Below are 12,759 nucleotides of genomic sequence, written 5' to 3'. Positions count from 1 at the left end.
AGTTAGAATTACTGGTCCTCACTAAGCAAACAACTCAAGATCATTCTCTTTCTTTTCTTTTTTGTCACCAGAAAGGCTGAAATTAGTGTTCTCAAAGTATTCAAGAAGGTGTTTACATCAAATTCTTAGCAAGAGTTCTGGGGACACACAAATATTAGCTCATAAAATAAGTATATTTGCTCATCAAACTACAATAGTCAGGTTATTAAATTACTTTCCTGACCTAATATGTTCATAATTTTATAATTCAGGGAAGTTTTCTACTCTTGTCATGTGATTAACTGCTTCTGCGGTAAATAGTGAAGGTTTCATTACTACAAATTATCTGAAAACTTGTTTCCTCTTATTCACTTAATGTATTATGTGGCACATAGAAATCATGTCCACAACTTTTGTTATTTCAACTTCTTTAATATCAGAATTATTCAGATTGTCCAAATTCTGGGCTTAAAATGCTACTAAAAATGTTTTACTAATCCTAATATTGCAGCAGCAGCACCCACATCATAGAAAGTGAACCAACAAAAGCAACTTAAAAGAAAAATCTACATCCAAAAATAACTCTATACGAAGTTTCTTACTTGCTGGAAAATGAGTTGCACTGAATCATTAAAGAAATGCATTTGAAGTCCAAAATAATGGTGACATTAAAATTTGTTGCATCTAAGCAGCTCCCAACATTGTTTATATCATGGGATAAGACAAAATGACTTTCAGAAGAACAATCACTACAACGCACCCAACCTCCATCATAATTAGAGAAATTACATAATATTGTTTTAAAATAACGTTTTAGTCTAAGTGAGCATCTCTTTAGATTCTTCTAAAAAAGCTCCTTATCTGTTCTTTAAAAGGGTACATGCATGATAAATACCTGATTCACCTACATGTCAATGCAAATTCTAAAACTGTGGGGGAAGTGAGTCAAAGAAATATGAATATACAAATCCTATAACCTCAAACGTGAATATTAAATGATGATGTATTTGCATTGTCTCCATTGCCCTACATCATATGAATGTCAAACCCACTTGTGTATCTCTCTCCCTCCCTCAAACTGCATATTTAGGTCTTATGTGTCATCAAAAGCAGAATTAGAAGCATTCTAAATATATTTATATTACCTTTATGTTTATCATTTTCAGACTCTAGTTCTGCTATGCAATAAAAAGCTTATAGGAATCTCAGTCATGGTAGTTCACCACGACTGACAGTAAACACTGCGCCTGCATATGCAGAAAACAAACACTCCTCTCTGTAACAAGGCACAGATTACTAACCTTATTTAACATTCGGAATAGGCTTGTTGTTTACTATACATGTGAATCATCCCCAAGATTTCAGGCATCATAGGTTACTCCAGAGCTTGTTTAGAGTTGTAAGAAGACAAAGACACCATTACAGCTGCATTCACCTTCAAAAGCCTTACTTATCTAAATTTTAGTGATTTAGCTTAAAAGACAGTTTAAAATTCATTGCTGTGCACAACAGTAGCACAAAAGCAATCTTTAGGTAAGCCACTACTGGTGTGTCCCGGGGTTCAATACTAGGGCCAATGCTCTTTAGCATCTTTATTAATGACCTGGATACAGAGAGAGTGCACCGTTGGTAAGTTCACAGACCATACAAAACTGGAGGAGCGGCCAACACACCAGATGGGGAGAAAGTCCAAGAAAATACTTGGAAATACATCTAGTCCTAAGACATACTTAGAAAAAATAACAATTAAGATTAAAAATCTAAAGTTAGTGGCAATGTCACACAAACAATTTAGGTAGGGTATGACTCAAAACTCTGCTTCTGCCTCAGCTCATCTGTCTTGGCAAAGAAGTAAGCTGCATTAGACTTGGATACTTGGCAAACGTGTTTTCTAACACATCAGTGTTCCTGATGACACACCGAGAGAAGGGAAGGGGGACACATACTCAAGAAGTCACTTATTTTCTGAAGGTTGACATTGCAGTACAAGGAATCTCTTAGGTATAGGCAAAAAAGAGGTCTCATGCTCATTTCCCAGTGCACATGTGCACTGTTCAGTTTCTGCTCCACAGCTTTAAACCATGCTGACTTCTCTGACATGAGTACAAATACTGATAGCAACATCCTTTATTTATTCTGCCTTTATTTATCTTTCAGGAACTAAAACACCCTTGATTTGGCTGAAGACATGTAATGGGCTAAAGATCATACAATGAGCTGCAGGCTTCAGTCAATATACGCTTTATCATGTTCTCACTTCGCCCTGTCTTCCACCAAGAGATGATTTAATTTCAAGGCCAATTAAGGCTGCAAAATGTCAAAATTTACTCATAAGAATGCTTCATAAACTCATACAAAACAAACCATTAAAACAATTAGTATGTTTTAGATTACAGTAAGCAATCAACATAAACTTAGGACAATAAGAAGTCAGTTTTTGTTTTGTTTAAACAGTAATTCTGAAAAGGCAAATAACTGATTTATAAAAGCAATACATATGTATAATTTACATCTGAAGAAATTTGAAAAATATCTCTGAAAGCAGATATTAAGTGACAAAAAAAGTTTGAAAAAATCGCTTATATAGAAATACACTTTAATAAAAAAGTTAAAATAATTACATTGAATTTAACAAAAGGACTTACTACAAAGTTAACAGATTGCAGAATAAGACTTGGCAAAGACAATCACCGATGTAAGATGTAGATAAAAGCCAAAAACAATTTTTTTTTTTTTACATATAAATATGAGATGTAGTAATAAAAATACAACTGCATGACAGGACCACAGAAAGCATCACTACTATTCTAATTTTTCAGACAATCATAAGCCTCTCTCTGTGTGATTAACAGTTAAATTACTCATCTTAGGTAAAAATTCAATTAATTTTTAAACACTTAAAATGAAATATCCATTATTTTACTGTCAAGAGCAGTTAGATGACCATGCAGAGAGGACACGACAACACTTTGTACGCTATTAAAGTGCTCCAGTACTTAATTTTAAACAAACAATTACTTTAAAAAAAAAAAAAAAATCACCACTTCAGAATCTTATACTATTCACAATGTTTGGCAACAACTGTTGTTTACGATACAGCAGTTGAGAAAGTAGTCAGCCATGAAAACCTGACAAGAGGACCAGAAAATGAATGAGAACTCACTGTTTACTCATTCTACAACCATGAGAAAAAGCCAGATGGTTGAAACTCAACTTCAACCTCAAGGACCCAATAGCACATCCACGACAGATTTAATATGCAATGTCTGAACCTTCTCCCAAGATCAGTACCAAACTAACAACATATTCACACATCCATAGAGTCTGTACCACAGAATTAGTTAGCTCAAGAAAGCAATACTATATCCCTAAGGACATAGTTTAAAGATGACTGTTCTGTGCTTTAGGGAAAATATTTCAGTCATGGCCCACTGGTATGGGCATAACATCTACTTAAAACTTTTGCTGTGAAATACTTCATAGTCTTCTTGTTTAAAAAGATATAAACGGATTTTTGAATGGAAAAACATATTTATCTCAAGTGAACCACGCTGTTCACATCATTTCCATCTATGTATTTCTGGCTATATGGTGTCCAACAGCTGATCTATTGACATTAAATATGGCCTGATTATGAGATTTCTTCTGAAGAATGTTAAATAACATATTGTACTGTAATGATGAAAACTGAAGTCATGCTTTTTGCCATAAATCATCACAGAGATAAAGCATAAAGACATTTTCACACCTGATTTAAAAATTAAGAATTAAGAGAAACAGTAAATTGCGGAAGGAACAAGACAGATTAACCCGACTTTCTGTCAGTTTGCTAATAGAACAAAAATTAATGAAAAAAGACATTGTTTGTTTTTTTTTAAAAAGAGGACTGTTTGTTGCTTTTTTATTTTGTTAATGCTGAAAAACGATGGAATGGACTAAATAATAAATGTCTTTACAAAGTTTTGTTGTCCTCTCCTCCCCACCCCCCCCCCAAAGACTTCAGCATTCCTTAAATGATACAAAAAAAGTGTAGAAACTATTTGGAATATAAAAATTCTAAGCAGTCTTTACATATTTCTTGCTTAACAATTAAATACTCGTGATACTTTTTTGCCTGTTGGCTTCCAAGATCCCTTAACAGCATTGCCAGAAAAAAAGTTATGCAAGTTGGAAAAGTATTCCAGACCTTGTCAAAGCTTAAAGACACGTAACAGTTGTTCATTCTTGTTCCAATTCATTCATTACAACATACATTAGAAATATTACTGGTAATAAAACAACAAAAAAAATAATAAAATTGGAAAACTAATGTTCATGTAAGCACATATACCTGATATCAAATCTATGAGAAATCCTATGATAGGATTGTCATCTTGTTGACAGAGCAAGATGAAATATTTGTGGGATTTGGGGGTTCATAACCTTAACTACATACATGATTCCATGAAAAAAAGTATGTGTGTGTACCCCTAAATATTCTTTCATATTCACTGAAAGGCAAGCTGTTTGGTGATTTTTTCCTAGTATACATTTTGTCAAAATCTGGTGCTAGCATTTTTAAAAGAAAATATCTGAAAGGTTTAAAATTCAGAAAAAACTTTAATTAAACAATTTTCCCCCTATTATATTTAAGTTCTGTCATAAAACTAAGGTTTGGGGAGTACTAATTCCAGATCATGTTAGGCACTTCAACAACATTAAGAATAGAATATATCACATATGAGGGAAAAATCCTAGGACCATGATTATTATGATAGCTCTACCAGGAATTTCCAAACTTTTAAGTAGAAGAGGGAAAAAAAAAGTGTGGGGTTAGAACTGGACCAAAGAAAAGGTACATAAAGAAAGAAGTCTACTTACATTTACCTGACGTGTTCCTTTGTATCAGTCTCATTACTTAACTGCCACTATTTTCATGGCTTATATTTCTTATTATTAGTCTAATTTCTTTTGGAAAATTACTTTTTAATTGCTGCTATTATGAGTATTTTAGTGCTTCTCACCTTGCCAAGGCTTGGACTTTTGTGGCATGCCGCTCTTCCTGTTCTGCTACTTTCCTTCTCCAGTTGTCCATTTCCTGCCTCAGTGCTGCAGAATGCTCCATCTCTCCATCAAGCAGGTTTCGCAGGGACCTGGAAGAAGGTAGCAGCATCTGTTAGAACACCGCTAACAGTAATTAGAGAATCCTCTATGAATTACAGAGTAAGTTATCTGAATGATACCACTAATGTCATCCTAAAATTTCTTTATTCAATGTAAAAAACACCTGATTTGATTATACAAGGATATGAAAAGCTGCAAGAAAAAAGTACCCAACAAAAATCAGTTGCAAGTGCTTGCTATTAATTTGTATTAATCTTGTCAGCATGGCCAAAGCACAACCTATTACAGTATCTACTACACCACCACACAAAAAGAATTTCCCATCATAGAAAGTAGCTTATAATCTCATCTCCATGCAGAAGTAGGAGTGCAAGCTCCTACTTCTCAGAAAGAATCTATAAGCAACATGTTTATTAGCCAGAGCAGGGGACAGGTAGGACTCTTGTCTCTACTGAGAGTACTGTGATATATCTTTGTGTAACACCTTTGATGAGATACCAAAGGTCAGCAGAATGACATAAACACGCCACCCCACCAAAAAAAAAAAAAAAAAAAGAAGCTGAATGAAACAATAACTACCAACTACGTCAGTGTGGAGAAGAGGCAGCAAAATGGGATCAGTTGGTAGTCTCGACATGAAAAAAAAAAAAAAAAAAAAAAAAACTTCATTTCTTTTAAAAGCATAAATTACCAAAAAAGTTTTTCTATAGAGTAGCAATAGTACATCTCAAATATATTTTCATTTGTTTTGTCACGTGTTCCAATATACTAAAAAAAAAAAAAAAGTAGGTTTGATGGCATTTTAAATGAATGACATTTTTTTTACATTTACATCATTTTTTTGTCCAAGGTAAACATGAGGACATTCACAAATGACAGCCACTTTCAGTGTAACATTGTTGGCGGTCCTACATCATTTCTGCACGAGAAAGGGGAAAAACGAAACTTTCTGAATATTTGCATAAACAAATCAGGACAAACTTTCACTTTTTCAGAAAGCTGCCTTAAGAGATAGTAGGAATCTTTTGGCTGTAAGTTTTGGTTTTGAAAAAACTACAACTTGTGAAACCTCCCAAAGACAAATGGCTATATGTGATTTGAAGTCGAAGGAAAAAGTAGACCTGTAAACACTACTTGTCAGTATCCACAGTTGAATATTAAACTACTAAGCATACCTTTTACAAATATATCTATATATATATTTATATAGATATATATATATCAGGAGGATGACAAAAAGATTATGTCCTTTGTCCTTTATACAAAGGACAGCTGGTATTAAAGAAATCAAATGATAACAGGTTTTTGAAATTATATAGTGCCTCTTGACTAGAAAAAAGAAAACTACCTATTCTGTTCTTCCAGTTCATCCTTTCTGTTCATCATGGCCACAATAGCTTGACGAAGTTCATCTAAAGACAAAAAAGGTTAATTTCCATTTGTATTTTTGTTCATTTCAGATCTAAGTCACATACACAGTGTCATTAATTAAGCAACACACTTAACATGATGTCAAGGTCATTTGCTACTCAGCAAAGCACCTAACAATTCTCTTCATCTCATCACCAACTTGAGCAATCTTTCAAAAATTGTATTATTTAAACATCGTACCAGAAGTACTGATCAAACTAACCTAGCCTGTATTTGGCTTTAATGCAAACACTGTAAATGTCTGTCTACAGCTACAACTGATTTATTTTTAATCACAGCCACATGGGGCATCTTAGGATACAATGCACCTTTTCACTGGAAATATATTAGTGAAATATATTGTTACTTGTGTACCATTTTCAAATGTTTCCTTGCTATATATCTTTGCTAGTGTTTTCCTTGCTATAAAACCTGATGCAGGACATGCAGGACAGTATTACTGTGAGACCAGAGAAGAGAGATTGATTCAACTCAATCTCAGTCTACTGTTTTAGAGACAACAGGTTTTCTGAATTCTGCTATTACCTACAAAAAACTTTTTATTTCTTACAAATACCTTCAAAAATACCTCATCACATCGTTACATCTAGAACTAAAAAAAAATAATAATAATAATAATAATTGACATTTTCTTTGAACTTGTAAGAAATGCCATCTTCAGCAGCACTACCATTTCAAGGGAGATTTGCAGTTTCAGTGAGGGGATAAGTTAAGGATCTTCTGCCTGTACACAAGTCAGTACTTCCTTGCCTTCTTTAGGGTTAGCTTTTTTTAGAGTAGCTTTTCTGTGCTGTACAGAGAAGTGTCAACTCGAAGCCATGCACCTGGAGTCCTGCAGCTATTATGAAGTTTTTACCATGCAACTGTACAGCTGTACTGTTACTATTTACTATAAATTTACTGAAAAATATTAGGAATTAATCACCTAATCTAAAACAGATTTCAACTTCCAGATCACAGAATCACAGAATCACAGAATTTTCTAGGTTGGAAGAGACCTCAAGGTCATCGAGTCCAACCTCCAACCTAGATATTGCACAAATCCATGAAATACATGAAGCACATCTTCAAAGATTTGAATGGCTTATCTGCAAACATCTGAATGGACATGTGCCCTAAACTAATCTTTTTTTTTTTTTTGGAAAGTTTGTTTAACAATTTCACACAGGTTTATCAATAATTTTAGAGACCTTCTGCAGGGACAAAATACATTATAACATCCCCCTAACAGTTAAACAAACTGTTCCTGTTTATAAATACAATAAATCAGATGACTGTGTTCTGCAAGTATTCAAAGCAGATGTCAGCGAATTTTCTGAGCTTTTACTGAAACCATATTAATGGAACTGGTATTACTTAATTTCTGCGAGCAAGCAAAGCCACTGGACAACTTTCTTCTCTCCCTAGATTAAATTCACTGGCTTACCCATAACTTCCTTCATATTTTTCTACAGTGACAGGAGTTTTTGCCCATTAAAAAGAAAAAAAAAAAAAAAAAAAGAAGATTTAACATTGTACTGTGGACCAGATTAAGTCTGTCCAACTCCTAGTAATGGACAAAATGTAAAAGTTTATACTACATCAATCGAGTGTATCAGTCAGTGCAGACACCACAATTCAAATCTGGCATTGCTAATCTGCTGGTTAATTCCCCCTTGCAGGATTCTGCAGGGTTCTGTTATCACTTGAAATCTGCCAATCCTATTTGCTCATGGTGGATTCTTTTCAAACCATTTCTGCTTCTTTGGCCATGGAGAAATTAGACAATTATTTTTCCACCCATTCCACATTACAGCTTGAGAAGTAGCTGGCATTAGCAAGAAACATTTCAGTAGGTCGAGGGACTTTGCACTCCATTAATTCAGCACAGAAAGAACAATTATTTTTGTACAGTAACTTAGCATCTTTATGAGTTCTCTATACAGCCAACCTAAAGAAAGATTCCAAATCTTGTAGAGAAGCCAAAGTAAAATTTGTGGGTATTAAACACTAACTTAAAAAAAAAATTTGAGGTTTCTGCTTTCTCCGTCAATAATATTACTAGCATTCAAAACCAAAGCTGCGATTACATTAAGTACTTAATCAGATTTCCTAAGGCAGTGCTCTCAGCATGAAGAATGTTCTAGCATGCTTCTTCACCCATCACTCCTACTGCCATCCCTGTGCTGGCACCAGTGTGTCCTTGCAGGAACTGATCCAGCTCAAAATCACATTTTTCTGCTGGGCTACTTTTCAGACAAAGAGTTGCCAAGTGATCTTAGTGGCAAGTTCAGTACTGCTGCTGGCAAAAGGCACACAGCAGAAAGCAGGCAGGGCAGAGCAGAACACCTTTTTAGCCATTAAGGATGAGGAGTACAGGGCAGAACATCCTTTTTGCAAGAATAGAGTTCTGACCGGGCAACCACTGCAATTTATGGAGCAATTGTAGGGAGAAAAAAAAAAAAAATCTTAGAGCGAAAAGATTTGATACTACCAAATAGACTATCCTCCAGTATTTTCATTACTGTTTTTCAGAAGAGTCTGTAATAGCTTCTTACTTACTAGTAGTTATTTTGGAGGGAAAAAAAGACTGTATTCTGAGACTTAGGTATTATTTTATTAGTATTCTTTTGGTCATGATGAGACACTGCCACTTTATGGGCAGCTTGGAAAAATTGGAGTTTTTATTTTTGTTTTGGCACCTGTAGAAAATTGGTGGATCCTAATAGTCCTAATATGTAATGTTATGATATGTAACCACCACTAATACATAGTGTTATGAAAATGGACCACATTCTGTCAACGTGAAGAGTAAAAATTTGTTTAAAGGATGAGGAAAACAGAACAATCCAAGAATTGTTCAAGCCTTATACAAGTGTATAGTACAAGCAAAAAACATTCACAGTAAGCTTTCACTACAGTAACACGACAATAAAGTAACAATCTCTAACTATTATGTTGAATTCAGAATCCTCCTCAAGAAAGCATTAAGCCAACACTTTAAATATTTCAAGAGGGTCACTAAAATATGGTAATGCAACAGTGAGTAAGCTGCTATTATTTCTCTGCTTCTCAATAAATTAAAGCCATTGCCACTCAAACAAGTTATTGTAGGGCTGACTGTACTAACACTGGGGTCACTACTCTACAATAATTGGTGGTATACATCCTGTCTGTTTAAATGTGTACTGAGTTATTAACATTTAACTGTCAGATTTTAAGTTGTCTCCACTTTTCCAATTCTACCTGCCTATTCAAACTGTAACCTTAACTTGCCTACTAACTTGATCTTCTTTCCCTTATTGCATCTTCTCTCACTTCTCTCTGCAACACAAACAACGTGAGCAGATCATGTAAGCAAGATTCTCATAAAGACTGTATTTTGGTAAAAAAAAAAAAAAAAAAAAAAAAGGAGCAAAAAGTCTCTTGAAATAAAAGTTAAAATACTCTTATTTATATTTGAATTTTTTTTTTCCCGAAAATCATAGATTTTGCAGTATTGTTAAAGATATAACAAAGCAGACACTACCAATTTCATGATAATGTATAGGAATGGGAATTAAGCGAATCAGCCCTTAATTTAGGACCACAAAAGCAAACACTCATACTCAGTATTTCTCCTTAATTTTGTCCAACTCCAACAGCAGTGGAGGTGTGGAAGGAAGCATCAGCATAGACGGCTGGACTGGGCTGGACAGCCAAGGTTCTAGGAAGGCTTGCACAGCCTGTGCTTACTTTAGTATTTACTAGTGCTAAATAAATATAGATTACCAAGTTAAAAAAAAAAAAAAAAAAAAAAAAAAAAGAGAAACATTGTTCACAACGTTTTTTTTCCAAATTCATGATATTTTGATATAACTGAAGTGAATTAAAAGGACATATCCTATCCTAATTCAAGCCTAACATTCAAAACTTCAAAATTGCAATTTCCTACTCTCACCTGTGCTTCTCTAAATTTTTTGCAGTATGTGAGAGCAGTCAGCTGAACACAACAAAGTAAATCCAGCATCATGCACTGCAGCAAGTTGACCTCAAATCTGCCAGAACATCCACAGTTCATTACTCTTGTTTGTGTGTTATGCTTGCCTCAGATCAGTTTATGATTATAATGTTTTTCCAGCACTTATATTTTACTCAGTGTGGGGGTTAGAAGAAGGAACTGGGGATGGGGTGGAGAGGGAATCAGGATGATACACACCAACTTGAAGGTTGTACCAGCAACCACAAATTTCTGACTTCCACCTGCAGCCTCAATCTTTCTCCCTCTTTTCCCCACCCTCCCCTTTTTTCTTTTAATAAAGCAGTGGGAAGATAGCCAAGTGTAACCGCTTCAGACAACTGTTTGATGTCAGAGTTTATGTCCTACTTCTGAACTGCTTTGAGCTTGATATAGTCATTTACGCCCTGTAAAGTAATATTAACAGAAAGAGATACACTACTTTCATAAGAAGCAGCATTAGCACCAACATATCTAAAATCCAAGTGATAATCAGTGTTTCATAAAGACAGATATAAAATAACTCAGCAAGTCTTTCAAATTATGTAATCTTAACAGCTATTTTCACAAAACCACCTCAAAAAAAAAAAAAAAAAAAAAAAAAGACTCCCAGGTACAAACCAAAAACTCTAAACCAATTCTTTCTTTAGCAGTAAAAAAGATAACATGAAATTCCAAGAATGTGCTTATTAGATTTTTCATATTAAATCTCACATTTTAAAATTCCAATAATTAACTTCTATTATTGAAATTAATCTGTAGTGCCTAGTTAGTAATAAAGTAAATATTTGTTTTAAAATGTTTTTAATTCACTTGCATACTACTTGAATAATCTAACTTCTAAACAGCTTTCATAAATTCACATCCAGAGCATGAAATAGGTTTTAAAAGTGACACGCTTTATGGAGCACCTGTCAATTTCCCAGCAATCTCCAGAAAATTCTTAAGCTTCACAACTCTTGAGCTATTTAACCAAAGAAAGATTGGATAAATATGAGTTGCAATCACCTGTTATGAAGAATAAGCTGTAAGTGAAATCATCTCTCAGTGTACACAAGGTCATGCAGCACTCCTCTGCAATCCTGCAGATAGAATACCAGGGAGGGCTGGGAGCAGTCTACAGAAATTATTTTTTTTATTTTCCTGGATGCAAATTTACACGGGTATCTTCTGAGACAAAATAAAACCTTCAGCAGACTAGTTACATCTTAAATAAGAAGTCTGACCTTTCAAGACATGCTACCAAAGCCGCTTGCATGAACATTGGCTATTAAGGCTTTACTGCTCCAAAATCCTCTAAATATTAGCCTGTCATGTCACTATTAATACGGCAAATTTTAGTAGGAAATAAAATAGACAATATACTTTGGGCCTTCTACTGTGGAAAACAAATTGTCCTAACTTTAAAAAAAAAAAAAAAGAAAAAAAAAGTTAGCACTGTACAAACAAAATGGAAAGGAAGAAGGGGAAGAACAGATTCAGAAAAAAACTCTTTTCAAGCTTTGTCTTCAGAATTAAACAGCACAAAAATCCACAGCCACTGGAGACCTCAAAGTTTTTCTCTCTACGCTATTGCATTACATTTTTCTTTCCTGATGTGTTAGAATTAGTTGCCATGCAACCAAGCTATAAGCCTCACCATTTAATAATTCTTCTGGTAATTGCAATATAGAAAAAGAGCTTCAGTGTCTGGGTTCATCATAGCACTGAATTCTTACTGTATAGAGAATCTACGATCTGTAATAACAAACTTGAAAAAAATGATTTTTATTTAATGTATCTAGGATCAGCTATTATAAAGATATTAACTTAAAAGTATAGCCAGCTGAATTTTCATTATAGTAATTATTTACCAATGGTTCTACTGGCTTCATAGCTTATGTGTTTCCTCAAAACCTTGTCTGAAATGGAAAGCTAATGATTATGTTTCTTCTGATATTGTGGTTCATTTCATTTAGAAACTGCTAAGTATCAACAATTGAAAATCCCAAGGTTTACTTTGTTTTATAGCTGTCCTAACTACACATGTGCACTGAGCAACTGAAAGAGACCAACTGTGGCCCCTGCTGGTACCTATGAAACAATAAAATGAAGTGCAATAAAAATAGGACATTTGCCATTAAAATTCTACGACTGAAAAACAAAGCTAAAGCGTAAGTACAAAAGGATTAGACTATAGTAACACCATGAACAGAAAACACCCAGTGACCAAAAGCATCACAGTGCTTTCAACAGTAACTTCATCTACATCTTCAACTGTCACTTCAAAG

General features: G+C 34.2%; 1 protein-coding gene across 3 annotated transcripts in view; it reads right to left on the bottom strand.

Moving 5' to 3' along the window:
• The window catches only part of SNX29 (sorting nexin 29), a 139,197-nt gene that overhangs the window by 100,289 nt on the left and 26,149 nt on the right, over window positions 1-12,759 (bottom strand). For all 3 annotated transcript variants that reach the window (XM_084536434.1, XM_084536436.1, XM_084536435.1), the window contains exons 12-13: window positions 6,431-6,494; window positions 4,983-5,111 (exon numbers count right to left, since the gene is read on the bottom strand). In XM_084536434.1, the coding sequence (XP_084392560.1) occupies window positions 4,983-5,111; window positions 6,431-6,494 (193 nt within the window). The remainder of the gene's footprint in view (window positions 1-4,982; window positions 5,112-6,430; window positions 6,495-12,759) is intronic.

Source organism: Aythya ferina (genome assembly GCF_964211825.1).
Source record: "Aythya ferina genome assembly, chromosome: 15".
Taxonomy (NCBI): Eukaryota; Metazoa; Chordata; class Aves; order Anseriformes; family Anatidae; genus Aythya; species Aythya ferina.
Note: the sequence above shows the minus strand (reverse complement) of the source record. Positions and strands in the feature narration are given on the sequence as shown.